At 41.8% G+C, this 17770-nt stretch overlaps 1 protein-coding gene across 2 annotated transcripts; it reads right to left on the bottom strand.

The window, feature by feature from the left end:
• Positions 1–1238: 1238 nt before the first annotated feature.
• Positions 1239–14731, bottom strand: LOC143294073 (asparagine synthetase [glutamine-hydrolyzing]-like). Of its 2 annotated transcripts, none has more exons than XM_076605490.1 (10): positions 14498–14731; positions 11684–11999; positions 10096–10333; positions 9485–9661; positions 8874–8966; positions 8363–8490; positions 6777–6903; positions 5838–6045; positions 2084–2321; positions 1239–1675 (listed from the first exon to the last, which is right to left on the bottom strand). In XM_076605490.1, the coding sequence occupies exons 2-10, from the start codon at positions 11930–11932 to the stop codon at positions 1478–1480; spliced, it is 1656 nt and encodes a 551-aa protein (XP_076461605.1). In that variant the 5' UTR covers positions 11933–11999; positions 14498–14731; the 3' UTR covers positions 1239–1477. The 2 variants fall into 2 exon arrangements, with proteins under 2 accessions (XP_076461605.1, XP_076461604.1); XM_076605489.1 differs by having other exon boundaries at positions 11684–12002.
• Between the last annotated feature and the right edge of the window lie 3039 nt (positions 14732–17770).

The raw sequence follows: 17770 nt of genomic DNA on the forward strand, positions 1-17770 counted from the left end.
GTTTAGCCAACCTGTCAAAGCCGTTGCCCGGGGGTTGGGCGCTGCCGCATGCTAGCAGCTTCTAGGACCCATAGGTGAGAGCTGGGTGCTGGTGGGGACCAACAGAGGACGAACCACTCCCGGAAGAGCGTGACAAGCCCCCCCCTCTAGAGGTATTACCCCTCCCGTGCACCCCCTAACCCTTTGTTAACAAAGTCATTTAAAATTCGGCTGCTATGTGTGAAATCTTTTGAGGGAATGGCGTTTTGTTTTGAAACGCCGCCGAAGAAAAATAATTCTTCTCCATTGCCTTCATTTAGGGAATATGTAGTATGAAGAATATTAACTTTTTTTAAAATTAAATCAGCACTGAATGATTTATTGAACAACGAAAAAAAAACACTAAAAGAATATCTTTTAAATGAGAAGAATGTATCATTATGCACGATAATATTATACTTGATTATAACAATTTTGTCCAAAGCAACACACACAGACGAACACACACACGCACACACAGAGGAGAGAATGATAACAGTATGCCTGACCACACAAATGCATGGACTCATGTGGGGTGGTTCATGTGGCACATTATTAATTCATTCATTCATTCATTCACTGTTTCACTAATTCACCAATGAGACATTGTTTGAGATTTGGGTTTGTTTAATTGTGATGGGAATCATTCCTGATATTCAAAACTATGTGCTGCTGAACACACCTGAGAGACACACAAGCAAAATTGCAACTATATAAACATCAAAGATGACTAAGTTCACAAACACACACACACAGTGTCTCTTATTATAATATCCACTGTAGTTCCCCCTCCCCTGCACACACACACACACTGTTCATACCCTGTTCGTATGATATGTATGATAGTCAGTTGTGTCCAGCTATGACTATCACAACAGCAGAGAAGGTAACTGCTGTACCAACTATCTGGGCTAGAATTTGATTATAGTGGACAGTGTCTTGCCCAAGTTACATCCCCACTCTCTCGACCAAGATGGTTTTAGGACAGTCAGCACCAAGGGCCAGTGCAACCTTGCCTCCTAGTTTGAAAGTCATAGTCCTTCACAAAAGACTTCCCTTTGCAATGGAGAAACTACTGATCATTCAGTTCTCACATTTCTGTTGGCCCAACTGTAAGCTTGTATCAATCTGTGATATAAGCTGAGCAATGGGCCCATTTGCAATGTTTAATTCAGAAACAGTACAGAGGGCAAAATGTATAACACACACACACACACACACACTGTTTATTGTCTGCCAATGCTAGCATTAAGATTTTTCAGAAGTTATTTAATGTCAATTCCATAGACATATGAAAACTTCTCAATGCTAAGTAAACTTCAACACTACTAAAATCACTTACAATTCCATAGGCTTGGAAAAATTCTGAACACAGCAAATTTAACCTAGCCCAAGAATAGAACACACACAAGTCCTCAGTATTTTATTTCAGTTTTTTGTTTGTTTGTTTGTTGTTTTTTCACTGTTTGTAGTGTTTAAGGGTGCGGGCGGAGGGATCCTTCGTGGCAGACCAGCGAGGCATCCAGAAGTAAGGGATCCAGGAGGCTTTCCTGGGGAACTTCTCCTCAAATGTCTTACGATAAAACAAAGCTTCTTTGGTCGTTGGCGTGTTGTGCGGGTACAGGGATTTGGCGGCCTCCAGTTCTTTGTCGTTGATCTGAACACAGAGAAAGAGAAAGGGAACTCAGATCAGAATTCAAAGATAAAGATTTCAGGCATAGCCTAATCTTCCATTCTATCATACAGACAGGGTGACCCAATATCATTATTGTCAGGTTTGTCTTTCACTATGTCTATGTCTAAACACTGAATTAACTGCAAAAATACAGATATAAGTCACTTTCAATGCATTTTTGAAGTATAACAATTTGGGTATCATTCAATCAAAACAACAAAGCAGTTAGATTCACTTTATCACAAATTTTAAACAAAACACTTTCTCAGCAATCATTTTGCATAAAAAAGCATACATTTATCATTCAGTTTCTCTTGCAACATAATACCTCATAAAAAAATTTTCTTTTAATAAAAAAAAAAAGTCTGACACTCAGGACGTGGATCTCACCTGTTTGTCACAAAACTCCTGCACGACCTCGAACCAGGACTTGGTGACAGAGGACACCCCGTCACTGAAGGCTTCCTTGGGTCTCCACAGAATGTCGTTGGGCAGCAGGTGACCATCATCAAAGGCAGACCTCAGCAGGTATTTCTCCACTCCCTCCTGGGGCTGCCGCTCCTCAGGGGGCAGGGACAGGTAGTAGCTGGTGAACTGGTGGTCCAGGAAAGGCACACGGATCTCAAGGCTGAAAGTAAATCAATAAATAAATAAAGTCTAAATAAATAAATAAATATAACATATACTGACTGATATTCTGGGCAATTTATGACAGTTACAGCACCCTGTGTGTACTAAGTAATACCATGTAAAACATACCATCAGTTATATGTCTATAAGCTACCATCAGTAAGAACTCTCCTGCCCCTGTAATTATGGCAAAAAAAAGCAAAGGAAAAAAAGATATCTCAAAATTCTATAACTATCTTGGATCATACTTTATCAACAGAAAGACAGCCCTAACAATCATCCCATCAACAGAAAAGGAATTCATAATAATCATCCCATCAACAGAAAGTGAGTCCTAACAATCACCCTGTCAAAAGAAAGGGAGTCTTGACAATCATCCCGTCAACAGAAAGGAAGTACTTTTAATTATCCCATCAACAGAAAGGCAGTCCTAACAATCATCCCATCAACAGAAACTTAGTCCCAACAATCATATCATCAACAGAAAAGGAGTCCTAACAATCACCCCATCAACAGAAAGGGAGTCCTAACAATCATCCCATCAACAGAAACTGAGTCCTAACAATCACCCTATCAACAGAAAGGGAGTCCCAACAATCACCCTATCAACAGAAACTGAGTCCTAACAATCATCCTATCAACAGAAACTGAGTCCTAACAATCATCCTATCAACAGAAAGGGAGTCCTAACAATCACCCTATCAACAGAAAGGGAGTCCTAACAATCACCCTATCAACAGAAACTGAGTCCTAACAATCACCCTATCAACAGAAACTGAGTCCTAACAATCATCCTATCAACAGAAAGGGAGTCCCAACAATCACCCTATCAACAGAAAATGAGTCCTAACAATCATCCTATCAAAAGAAAGGGAGTCCTAACAATCATCCTATCAACAGAAACTGAGTCCTAACAATCATCCTATCAACAGAAACTGAGTCCTAACAATCATCCTATCAACAGAAACTGAGTCCTAACAATCATCCTATCAACAGAAAGGGAGTCCTAACAATCACCCTATCAACAGAAAGGGAGTCCCAACAATCACCCTATCAACAGAAACTGAGTCCTAACAATCACCCTATCAACAGAAACTGAGTCCTAACAATCATCCTATCAACAGAAAGGGAGTCCCAACAATCACCCTATCAACAGAAACTGAGTCCTAACAATCATCCTATCAACAGAAAGGGAGTCCTAACAATCACCCTATCAACAGAAAGGGAGTCCCAACAACCACCCTATCAACAGAAAATGAGTCCTAACAATCATCCTATCAACAGAAACTGAGTCCTAACAATCATCCTATCAACAGAAAGGGAGTCCTAACAATCATCCTATCAACAGAAACTGAGTCCTAACAATCATCCTATCAACAGAAACTGAGTCCTAACAATCACCCTATCAACAGAAAGGGAGTCCCAACAATCACCCTATCAACAGAAACTGAGTCCTAACAATCATCCTATCAACAGAAAGGGAGTCCCAACAATCATCCTATCAACAGAAAGGGAGTCCTAACAATCACCCTATCAACAGAAAGGGAGTCCCAACAATCACCCTATCGACAGAAAGGGAGTCCTAACAATCACCCTATCAACAGAAACTGAGTCCTAACAATCATCCTATCAACAGAAAGGGAGTCCTAACAATCACCCTATCAACAGAAAGGGAGTCCCAACAATCACCCTATCAACAGAAACTGAGTCCTAACAATCACCCTATCAACAGAAACTGAGTCCTAACAATCATCCTATCAACAGAAAGGGAGTCCCAACAATCACCCTATCAACAGAAACTGAGTCCTAACAATCATCCTATCAACAGAAAGGGAGTCCTAACAATCACCCTATCAACAGAAAGGGAGTCCCAACAACCACCCTATCAACAGAAAATGAGTCCTAACAATCATCCTATCAACAGAAACTGAGTCCTAACAATCATCCTATCAACAGAAAGGGAGTCCTAACAATCATCCTATCAACAGAAACTGAGTCCTAACAATCATCCTATCAACAGAAACTGAGTCCTAACAATCATCCTATCAACAGAAAGGGAGTCCCAACAATCACCCTATCAACAGAAACTGAGTCCTAACAATCATCCTATCAAAAGAAAGGGAGTCCCAACAATCATCGCATCAACAGAAAGGGAGTCCTAACAATCACCCTATCAACAGAAAGGGAGTCCCAACAATCACCCTATCGACAGAAAGGGAGTCCTAACAATCACCCTATCAACAGAAACTGAGTCCTAACAATCATCCTATCAACAGAAAGGGAGTCCTAACAATCACCCTATCAACAGAAAGGGAGTCCCAACAACCACCCTATCAACAGAAAATGAGTCCTAACAATCATCCTATCAACAGAAAGGGAGTCCTAACAATCACCCTATCAACAGAAACTGAGTCCTAACAATCATCCTATCAATAGAAAGGGAGTCCAACAATCACTGACCTTAATTCAAAAGGAAATTATTTCTAACACATTGCAGAAATAAGTTCATTCAGCACCGGATGCGAATGTGTTTAAAAGACTTTTGTTCAAAAGTCACTCCTTGATGAGAACACATCAGTTTGACATACTTCACAGACTCAGTTACTAGCCAAACAATAAAAGACTTCAGCTTGAAAATGCATAATGTATGCCACAGACAAAAGTTTTCATTTGAGTCAAAATTTGTCAAAATGACACAATGTTTAGTTTTACCAGAACTAAACATGTCAAAATGATACAATTCATTAGATTACCCAGAAGTAAACATACCAAAATGTCACAAAAGCATATCTTAACAGGAAGAAAACATGTCAAACAGACACAATAATTAGCTTTCCAGGGGTAAACATATCAAAATAACACAATTCATAGCTTACTCAGAGAAAAAAAAAAGTCAAAATGACACAATTTTTAGCTTTCCCAGAAGTAAACATATCTTAATGACACAATTTTTAGTTTTCTCATAAACAAACATATCAGTATGACACAGTTTTTAGTTTTACCAGAACAAATCAAAATGACATAATTCTTAGCTTTCCCAGATGTAAGCATGTCAAAATGACACAGCTTCCAGCTTTTCCAGATGTAAACATGTCAAAATAACACAGATTCCAGCTTTACCAGATGTATACATGTCAAAATAACACAGCTTCCAGCTTTACCAGATGTATACATGTCAAAATAACACAGCTTCCAGCTTTACCAGATGTAAGCATGCCAAAATGAAACAGTTCCAGCTTTCCCTGATGTAAACATGTCAAAATAACACAGCTTCTAGCTTTACCAGATGTAAACATGTCAAAATGACACAGCTTCCAGCTTTACTAGATGTAGAATGTCAAAGTAACCAAATATCTAGCTTCTCCCAGAAGTAAACAATTCAAAATAACCAAACTTATCAGCTTTCTCTCCACACATATGAAGATGACGCCTTACGGTATATCTCTCCCCAATCTACCCACCCCTCCTCTTCAATGCAAACATACAACAAAAGCGACAAAGCTCCAGAACTCACCCCCAGGCCGCTGTGGTGCGGTCCCCACGCAGCACGTCATACATGTACAGGTCATCCAGTAAACGCCGGGACTCTTTGTCCGCCTCCGCCGCCGAGGGGGCGTTATGGAAATAGATGTATCCCTGCGCCAGCTCATCTGACCCTTCCCCAGACAGTACTACGGTGGTGTCCGTCTTCAGTTTGATGTAGCGACTGACCAGGTACATGCCTGCATAAACATCAGACTTAGCATCAACACACTGGAGGCAGGAATACTGGAATGTTGAAAGAATGAAAAGAAATTAGGAAAGGAAGAATGGAAAGCAGAAAGAAAAATGTTTAGTGAGGTAAAAGAAAAGAAGAGAGAAAAAAAGCTTTGCTGAAAAATAAAACAAAAGGAATGAAAGGGGGGAAAGCAGGAACAGTCACAAAGAATGAATGGAATGAAAAGAAGGAAAGAGAGAAAATGGGGAAGAAAACTTAAGAAAAAAAGAAGGTAAGAAAAGTAAGCAAGTATGAAAGAGAAACCGAAAGAACACAGTCAAAAAAGGAGAGGAAGGTAAAAAGTGTCATGAGAAGAAAAAAAAAATGAACAAGAGCTGAAAGATACCAAGAATTATTGTTTATGTCTTAGTGATGGTCACTTTTGCAAGCTGTCCTGGTTTTCATTTGTCACACACTCTGGTCACATAATGAGCAATGTCTCTACGTTCACTGACTTAAAACAGTGAACTGATTTAATCATACAGACAGACGAAGAAAAAAAATGAATGAAATATCCAGCTGAACACCAAAAAAGAAAAAAAGAGTGAACGCAAAATACAACACAAAAATCAAAAGACAGGGTACAAAAATTGCAGCTACTGACCGAGGTGTTTCCCAACTCCATGATCAAATTACTGAAAATAAAAATGGAAAGATCTTCAGGTGCAGATGGTTTTCTCTAACGTCTTTTCTTACCTACTGATGCCCTGACAGTGGTGATGTCATAACTTTCCAAGTGGTTAATGACGTCAGGAATAGCATCCAGCCCGTCTTCAGGAGTAAAGATGACTTGATGGTGATCTGTTCCCAAGTATTCTGCAACCTGGCAAACAGGATGGCAGAATTCGTTTGATTTTAAAATGGATCCCAGACCCAAATGACTATAGACCAATCAAAGAAAATGACAATATCTACAGGAATAATGTGAACTACATCAGCATCAGCTCAATCCTGATCTCAAATCATCTTTATTACCATTGACTTGTTAAATATTGCACACACTAGTATGTTTGTACACACATGTATGCATGCACGATGGCACACACACACACATGCATACAAAACATAAAAGAAAGAATGTCCAAACACCTGTTATTTGAAATTGCTGAATCCTTGTTGCATAGTCCAACAGGAGTGTTTCAATGATGTGACCTGCACATATTCATTTTTATTTTTGTTGTTCTTATTGCTGTTACACTTTGACATTTATTGACTGTTGATTCCTGTGTTCTAGTTTATCCATTTTCTATATATACCCCTTTTACCTCCTCCATCCCCACCTCCCACACACAAAAGTACACACACACACACACACACACACACACACACACGACACATCTAATAACAACTGCAGTGAAAAGACGTTAAATAAAAGAAAACACACGCGCGCACACACACACACACACACACACATGCACACTTGCAAATACAGAGACAGAGTTGGCTGCAAGATTTTCATCAATTTTGAGAAGTCCGACTGTCTGTCCAGGGGAGATAACTGCATGATGTTTGAGTTTGGAGTCCCAAAACAGGAGTTGTCTGTTCTTGGGTATTTGCATCAGCAAACTGCCAATCTCTGATTGTCTTTATCGTTCTTGCAAAGTTAAATATTGTACACACAAGCACAATCATGCATACACATATGCATGCATGAGCACACACACACACACACACACACACACACACACACACACAAACACACTCTCACACACAGTTACAAACTCGAGAAGGTAATTTACCACTGTTGAGAGGAAATAGTCAATTCAAGGGAAATAACTGAGCAATATCTGTTTGTGGCCCCAAAAAAGGAGTTGTCTGCTCTCAGACAGGGGCAATGGCAAATAAAAATGAATACCAGCAGCATTTTACACTTTTCCTTCAGTGTGTGTTGGTTTTCATTCAGTTGTCATTCCTGTATAAGAATCTATATATTGGGTTGAAATGTGTTGTTTTTGTGTTAATATTTTTCTCACAACATGCGAGCATGTTCATTTCTTCTTGTTTTTTTTTCTTTTTGTGGGGAGGGGGTGGAGGTGTGGGGGGAGAGGCGTAAGTAAATAGACTTGTGTAGGTACTCAAAACATGATTCTTTTCTTTTGTGGGGTGATGTGTGGGGAGGGGTACACTGTTTACGTGCAAACAATCTGCACAAATTTTATCTTCCTCGTCGTTTTGATCAGCCAAGCTGTTCATAACTGTCTCTCTTCGCACGATTTTTTACTAACTAAACCACTGATGTTCGTGTGCACAAACGCATGGACGCATTAATCCAACTGACTCACTTTTTTGGCTGCCTTGAGGTCTGGGCTTCCCTCCATGCCAGTAGCGAAGGTCTGTATCTTGTAGTCCAGTCCCATCTCTTTGGACAGCTTGACCAGAAGTGCTGCAACCAGGCTGGAATCCAACCCCCCTGCAATAGTATAAAGTACAGACGTGACAGAAATGGGTTAAAAAGAGAAGAGAGAGAGGGGTGATGGAGGGAAGAAGGAGGAAAGAGAGAGAAGGGGGTCTAGGGAGTGAGATGGAAAGAGAGGTGCTGATGGAGGAAGAAAGAGAGAGAGGGGTGGTTGATGAAAGGAGGAATACGAGGAAGAATTTCTGTTTAAAATCATGACTGTGAATAGCCTTCAAATAAGACATACACTCACACACACACATACATGCACACACATGAGGTGAGACACAGGCAGACACGTGAACAGACAGAAAGAGAGGGTGACAAAAAGAGACACAGAAAGAGACAAAGAGAGAGACAGAAAGATACAGAAACAGTGTCAGTTAATATGAACTTACCTGACAACATACATCCTATTCTCCTCTCAGACATCAAACGTTTCCTAACAGCTGCTTCAAGCAATGTCCGGATGTTCTTTTTGATGTCATCTCCTGAAGCAGATGAAGTTCATATTCTGTACGTTTTTGTCATTTATGTGTGTGTTGCGAAATAAAATGAATGGTTTGTAAAACAACACATAAATGAAACACACACACACACACACACACACACACACACACAAAAAAAAAAAACAACAAAAAAACAACCAACAAACAAACATACACACTCAAAAACAAAGAGAAAAGCAATGATGCAGAAAAGAAAGGAGCAAAGAGACAGAGGGGGAAGAGAAAGAAAGAGACAGACAAACAGACAGATAGATGGACAGAGAAAGAGAGAGAGAGGCAAAGAAAGGCAGGGAGAGATGGGGAGAGACAGAGAGAGACAATATGAACATGGTGATATACAACAAATAACACAAACACACAAATACACAATCACATAAACTTCACAAGCACACAGACAACCAACCTACCAAACCCACAAAAACACAAAACACCCGCAAAGACCTCCTCGTGGCCCTCCCCCAACCCCACAAGGCAGAAAGTTGACAAAGGCCTTCACTGACCTTCATGAGACACCAGAGTCTTGTAGAGAGGGAACTGTCCGGGTCTGTTGAAGGAAGCCCTACTGCTGAGGGTGGCCCTGCCCAGATGATCCAGGTCATAGACCTCCACGTGGCCTGGGAGGAAGGGCTCCATCTTAGCCGTCTTGTCACACAATGAGTGGGACAAACCAAACAGACCTGGTGACAAAAAGAAAAACGTATAACAATAATAATAACTCTGTCTCTGCTTCACTCTCTCTCTATCATCTGAAATGAGACAATGCAGCTTAACAATCTGATGGAATTTATCAATATAATTTTTGTATATAAATACTTATCATTCAATTTAAGAAAAAAATTAAAAGAAACAGTTTACAATTTGTCCGAGAACAACCCCACTCTACCCAGTCCACAGCAAATTTCCAACAACCACCATACACACATTCCTACTGACCACATCATTTCTCAACCATTTGACCCAAGAAGTGTGTATCACGCAGAAAGTCTGTCACAAGTCGCTTTGTTCTGGTTTGTTATTTTGTTTGTTTGTTTGTTTTTATCATTGTTGTTATGGGGGCCAAAGTTTTACGCCTTTTCTATCAACAACAAAAAATTTTTGTTACTGAACCAACCTTTGGCCTCTGAGCAGACGGCCAGAAAGCCGTGTTCAGTGTGCAGCCTGAAGAGAGGACGGACCCCGAAGGTGTCTCTGCCAAGGATGACCTTGCGGTTGGCTGTGTCCAGGATGCAGAAGGCGAACACGCCGTCCAGCTGAGCGGCCATGGCCTCAGGGCCCAGCTTGTCATACAGGTGGATCAAGGGTTCCCCATCACAGTCTGTGCTCACCTGCAGGTCGTGGGTCTTGTCCAGCTGAAATCAGTGACACCTCACCATATAGCTTTCTTTACTGTGGGTCTTGTCCAGCTGAAATCAGTGACACCTCACCATATAGCTTTCTTTACTGTGGGTCTTGTCCAGCTGAAATCAATGACGCCTCACCATAGTTTTCTTTACTGTTGCTAACTACTGTCCACTACTAATACCACTACAACACATAATCATAAAGAACCCACACCAACAAAAGGGTTGACCCTGGCAAAATTCTATAGAAAAACCCATGTTTGATAGGAAAACAAACAAACCTGCAGTTGCAGACAGAAAAAAAAAAAGGTGGTGCTGCACTGTAGTGATACCCTTTCCCTGGGGGCAGCAGCCCGAATTTCACACAGAGAAATCCGTTGTGTCATAGAGTAATATATAATACAATGTAATACAATGCTACTACTACTACTACCACTACTATTACTACTATTAAATGTATGTACATATCGCTAAATCTTGAGCAAAAAAAAAAGTGCTTTTATGCTCAACTTTCATAACTATCAGCGCATGCTTCACTCTGAAACAAAGGGGTGACAGAAAAAACTAATACATGTTATAGAAGGCTAGCTAAACCTGAGTTTTAGTTATCTCCACTAATTAGTCAGAAAAATGCATTCATTCAGTCAGTCAGTTGGTTGGATGCGGGTTAACTATGACTGACTACCTCAGCAGGTTTGGCTGAAAGGGATAACCATCCCAGGAAAGTCTTGTTTGGGATGGGGTTTGGGGGATATCTAACTACACTGAAACCACCACATAAATGATCCATGTGACTTCTGACATGTTGGCAGTACAGTGGCTGTTTTCCTCCAGATGGGAGAAATTGTTCATGTATTGATAATCTTTATTTACCTGTGACTGTATGGAGAGTAACACAAGGACATCACATTAATTCTGTGATGGTAAATTGCTCCTGTGTGAAGATAGGGTGTGTATCCAAGTCATCTCCTAAATCTGAAACTTTGCCTTGAACATTAAATGCGCTTTATCTGTCTATCTATCCATCTATATAAATATATTACTACTTTTTTTCTTTCTTTTTTTTGGGGGGGGGGGCAGTGAGGAGGGGGGGGGGGGAATGTGTGTGTGGGTGTGAGTGTGTGTGTGTGTGTGTGTGTGTGTGTGTGTGTGTAATCATATATTTTTATATATGAAATAAACAATATATATATATATGTGTGTGTGTGTGTGTGTGTGTGTGTGTGTGTGTGTGTGTGTGAAAATAAACAATATGTACATATTCTATAAAATGTGTTGAACGTTCATTCGAGAAGAAACATTTTAACAAATCTTAGCTAGGTGTTTGCTTTTGAGCCGCTACCACTCCACACAACTCACCAACTTGTGGTTGTAGATCTCGCCGTTGTACACCAGCCAGATCTTAGGGTGGGTATAAAGCCGCATTGGCTGCATCCCTCGGATGTCGTCCACGATAGCCAGGCGGTGGAAGCCCAGACAGCAGTTCTGGAAGTGGTTGATGTTCTCAATCCTGAAGGCGTCAGGTCCTCTGTGGCTGATGGTGTGCACGGCATGGCACTGCACTGACACGTCATCGTCACTGCCAAACACGGCCCAGATTCCACACATTTTGAAGGCGAGGGTTAGAGCTGACTGAGAGTCTTGGAACTATAGGGGGTTCGTGGCGATCACGGTCCTGCTGAGAGGAAGAAAGAACAGTAGGCCTACTTAAGAATCGTGCACGCCGACAATAATACCACTTTTAATTTTGTCTGTGAACACACACTGCACAATAACGCGAGAGCAACTGAAAGAGCGAGGGACAAGCAGGCAGACAAACAAAGACAAAGACAATGACAGACATACACTGTGATACAAACAGGCTTGCCGACAGACAGAAATGAACGTTTGGGCGCAAAAACGAACAACTTGAGACAGTGACGATGAGAGAACGGGGTCGAGAAAATGAGTGCGCGCCGGTGTAACGAAAACACGAAACGTGTCAGACCACGAGCCACGCCTGAATCTTTTCTGTGTGTCCACATGTTGTGTATATAAATAATATCTCAGTGGTCCACATCGGCGCCTGGCGACCAGATAGTTAGGTAATCGCTGTCTGACACATTATTTCACCCGCCCCAGCCCGAAAAACACGCGGATGTGGAACATTTTCCTGCGCCTGTGCCTGTGTTGGGTGCATCTCAGAATTCAGTTCATGCGTGGCTGGCCATACGAAGATAAATAGTTCGTGCATGGTCTGGCCCACAGACTCGGACAGATTAGAGTTTAACGACCTTTTGGCGCCAACACCCTTAAGGTCAAAGGGCTGGCCCCACGGACATAATTATATTTATTTATAGGTTCATGGCTGGGCCTCACCATGGGCTGTTTGCGTCAAGACGTATTTCTGACAGAATGATGAATCCGTGTTTGAACAAACACACGGCTGTGCAGCACCAGAGGAAAAACCAACGGCTTTTCCGGACACATTAATTTTCTTGAAAATGCGCACAACGGAACAAAGACTGGAAACAGATTAACAATAGCCATGTGGTGGATTTAGGATGGGCTAGGGTGTGGGTGACATGTACGAGGTAGCAGCTTGTAATCGAAAGGAATATATTATGCTCTCCTCTCGTGTTCATCGTGCACATTTATTCCGTCTGATGACTGGATAATAATATCGATTTCGGATAACTCGATCTCTGTGTGTTAAATTTCATTTAATTCTATCCACATTAAGTGTGTGTGTGTGTGTGTGTGTGTGTGTGTGTGTGTGTGTGTGTGTGTGTGTGTATCTGTGAGTGTGTGTGTGTGTGTGCGTGTGTGTGTGTGTGCAGTGTGTGTGTGTGTGTGTGTGTGTGTGTGTCAAGTCAAGTCAACTGAGTCAAGTCAAGTCAAGTCAAGAGTTTATTTCATGATGGTAAATTGAATAAGCAACAATTGCTTTTTTACATCACGCCATCAATGAAAAAGAAACAAGAAGAAAAAATGAAAAAAGGAAAGAAAAAATACAGGAGTGAGAGGCACAGAGAGAGACAGAGACAAGCAAAATAAAAGCAACAACAACAAACAAATAAAAGCAACAACAAACAAAATGAATATATATACAAGTGTCAGTGTTTACAGTGTGTGTCGGTGTGTGTGTGTGTGTGTCTCCTTGATGCAGCATGAATTAAGGCCTAACTCGTGTGAACTGAGTACTTTGTTGCACACCCACATGCACTGCTGGTCGGGACTGACCGAGTGGGCGCGCAGAATACTGACTGGATATTTACTATGATGTATCAGTGTTACGTTTTTTGTTAAACAGGTGACTATCAACAGGGACTCTTCAGATGTGTAATGATAAGTGTGTTTCAGTACTAAAGTTTCCTCTCTCTATGTATGTCTCCTTCATTCATCATTCATTCTTTCGTTCATTCTTTCAGTCGCACTCTCATTTGTGTGTCAGTTTTACAGCACACGCGGAGAGAGAGAGAGAGAGAGAGAGAGACGCTAGCTACTCGTGAAACAAAACACTGCATCATGCAGCAACGTCATGCTCTCATTTTAGTTTTCAGTGACACATCGACATGTTATGAAGGAGTTTTACTTTCTATCTTTAGATCTGAATCTGCACTGCTTCGTAGATTGAAACTATTACACTGTCACAAATAGCCGGCAAACTAAATCATCACTTCGTAGGCCTAGTTTATGGATTTTGTTTTGTTTTTTGTTCAGTAATGTTTTCAAGTTTTGTTGTTGTTTTTTGTTTTGCCGTTTTGTTTTGTTGGTTTTTTGTGTGTGTGTGTTTTGTTTTGTTTTTTTGTTTGGGTTTTTTGTTTGTTTGTTTTTTGTTTTTATAATGGAGATGAGCGGGTATGGGGCGCACTGGTGATCGAAGAACGAAACGGAAAACTTTTGTCAAAATAAAACGAACACCAATCCACTTATTTTAATGAGAGAGAGAGAGAGAGAGAGAGACTGCTGACTGCATCAACAGAGCATCGCCATTGCTCAGTCGATGCAGACATCAGTGGCGCGCAATCCATATCGATCGTGCACAAGTTATATAAAGCTCTCCGGTTTTGCCCCGACAACGGAAATGAAAACATGTTTTTTAAAACAACAGAAGAATCCAAGACTCCATCACTCCCGTATTTTTTTTTTCTATTGGGTGCATAAAACATCAAAAGTAAACATAACACTCACCTCAACTTTCGTGAACAATGGTAGTGAAAGCGTTTCACTTGCAAACTATGAAAATGCAGCTGGATCCGTCCTCGTTGACGCGCAGCCTCTCGTCTGCTGTCCTCGTTCTGCTTATACCGGCCGGCGCGAGTGTGGGCTGATGCAACACATGCTGATGCAATGGGGGCGCAAGAAAAAAAAATTTTTACTTGATTCTCTGTTAAGTTTTTTGGGGGAAACGCCGTGATGATGCAACGGGGAGAAAGAACGGGCGAATTCACACCTGTCTGTTGTACTGATTGGTCGGAAACTGCTGTCGTCTGACTTGGAAATAATTGTGACTCTCATAATTATGCTGAGGCCTACTTGCCTCGATTTTTTTTTTTTTTTTAATAATAAAATGTTACTGACAATTACAATTGTTATGCCGAATTACCTCGAAAAAAATCAGTCGCCATTCATTCAACACCGCTGACTGCCGCAGCCAACAGAAGCACGTGCTGACGAGGCCACGCAGTACGATCGACGGTGTGTGTGTATGTGTGTGTGTGTGTGGCGTCAGTGGAGTGGGGTGTGTGTATGTGTGTGTGTGTGTGTGTTGACAAAATCAGAGCAAAGCCCCGCGTTGTCATTGGCCGACATGCAGAAGGTCGTCACAGTTGAACTCAATGCATGCCAGTGTCGTAGGTAGCCTACCGGCCGGGTGTGTGAACCGTTTCTTTCGTGAAAGGCTATGGCTCGCCTTGTGAGCTGTTGGCAAGGCCGTGGGTAGTTGACTGGCGGTGAACAGTTTAAACACAGTTACCTTACATGATTGCAACACTCTGCCAGTCAGTGTGTGTGTGCGTGCGTGTGAGTGTGTGTGTGCGTGTGTGTGTATGTTGGTGGTGGTGGTGGCGGCACTGCGGTTTTGTTTGCCCGGTTTGCTGTTGTTTCTTTCTTTCCCTCTTTTCTTTTTCACTTTGCTTTCTGATCATTTGCCGGAAATATCATCTCACCACTCGAGATAGTCATCATAATAACGACATTCAGTGATGCAGCCACATTGCTCCACTTATAATCTGACTGGCACAGTATCACGCGCAACACGATTGACACACAGAGGAGTTGATGTCGATGTATTGCGTCATCAGAGATAGTGTCCGGTAGCAGGAGGCCTCCCTCTCGTCAGTTTTGAACACCCGGCTGATTTTACATAGTCCGTCAAAAATTGTTTTACTCTTCACATCTTCTGTCATGATTATGATCACTGTTCTCGATACCTGATGACTGAATATTTCCAGTATTCTATGCGTTCTTGGTTTCGTTGGCAAATTAATTGTTTCAGGCTATGAATGACCGGCCGACTGCTGAAAACGATTTAACTGTGACTGTCGTTTAAATCGCCACGAGAAAAAATGAAGAGTAAATGAATAAGCGTCAACAGTTAATGACGACGAAAAAGGATGGAAGTAAAAAACAAGGAAAGCAGAGTGTACAAAAGATCCGTAAATCAGTAATGTTGCTGTTATTTTTTGTGCGTCGTGTTGTGCCGGTGTGAGCGCACGCTCGTGCGCCGGGGTGTATGTGTTCCTCTGTGTGTGTCACGGTGTGTGTGTGTGTGTGTGTGTGTGTGTGCGCGCGCGTACGTGCGTGTGGTGTCTGTGTGTGCAGTGCCGTCTGTGTGTGTCAGTGTGCCGGTGTGGCCCGGCCCTTCCGTATTCTTCCACCTCTCCTTGTATGCAAGCCGCTGTATCTGTGACTGGCCCACCAGTTGATCATGGTCTCTTCAACCATACCATGAAAGTTTGAGACCACCAGCATACATCTTTGATTTGTGAAATTCCCCGCCAGGGGTACAACTTGGTCCGGCGGGTGTAAACATGTACCGCGGGACAGAAGAGTGACCTCTGTGCTCACTGACTCGTTCATTTCTGTTGCCTTTGTTGTCGTCTGTGGCCTGTATTCTGAACCAAGGGCATATGTCCAAATAGGTCACCATTTTCTGTCGACGCTGCTGTTTTTCTGTTCATTTTCTTCTCCACTGAACACGTGGAGCTTGCCTTGCGTGTGAAGGGACAGGCACTTGAAAGTTAACCACTCTTGTCGTTTTACTGTGGTGTTATACGTTTTGATTTAGCCGCGCGTGCCCACTCTTCTCCCTCTCCTTACGTTTTCGGATAAAGAAAAGTCGAGATCGACAGGCTGGTACACGTTAAACTCTAGCGTGCTTGGGCGTTCATTCACCACAACAGCACACTTGCACACGTGCACGCACCGCCGGTCAGGGCCAGTGGCACGGCGCACGCACGCACTCACGGCACTGACGAACTCGGAACACACACAACTGAAGCACGCACGCACGCAATACATACATACATACATACATACATACATGCACACATACATACGGCTATTCACACAACGTAAAGTTTATTATTAACTACAGTTGGCAGTGATCTCATAGTTCCGAACAGTTTTGTACTGAGAAAATTTATGGGTTCTGTAATTCAAAGTACCAAACATACGTTCCCAGTCTTTTGTGTAAGTACTTAACCGCACAGGTCTATGTAAACGAGTTACATTGTATGTCATTTCATATTTGTATGATTACTGATATCGCAGTTAAAATGTCCCATAATATGTCAGTCTACAGTGACCCGATCAATGCCATCCGGCCATACACTTACATGATAACAGGATTAGGGGAAATTCTTCCATACATAAATACACACAGGGACACAGTCACAGCCCTACTGAGTCACACACACACACACACACACACACACACACACACAGAGCCCCCTCCAACACACACACACACACACACACACACACACACACACACACACACACACACACACAACGTAAGTGGAAAAGGGAAAGTTTATTATTAGCTAGTCAGTGAAAAACAAAATCCTAATAATTTTCAGTATAGATAGCTTGGGTTCGGCAATTCAAAGTACCATACATACATTCTCAGTCTTTCGAGCGAGTGCTTAACTTAGTACCTTAGAAATAGGCTTATTTCATCAGTGAAAATTATGAGATACCTATTACATTATTCAGATTTTTACGATTACTGTGACAAATATCGCAGTTCAAATGACACTTGAATATCTCAGTCTTCAGTGACTCAGTGTCGTACACTTACATGATAACGGAATAATCAGTATTCATATATGAATACACATAGACACACACAGACACGCAGACACACATGCACGGCGCACGCACTTGCACACACATTTGTACACACTGAGAAACACACACACACACACACACACACACACACACACACACTTGAACATAAGT

The sequence above is a fragment of the Babylonia areolata genome, chromosome 19 (assembly GCF_041734735.1).
Source record: "Babylonia areolata isolate BAREFJ2019XMU chromosome 19, ASM4173473v1, whole genome shotgun sequence".
NCBI lineage: Eukaryota > Metazoa > Mollusca > Gastropoda > Neogastropoda > Buccinidae > Babylonia > Babylonia areolata.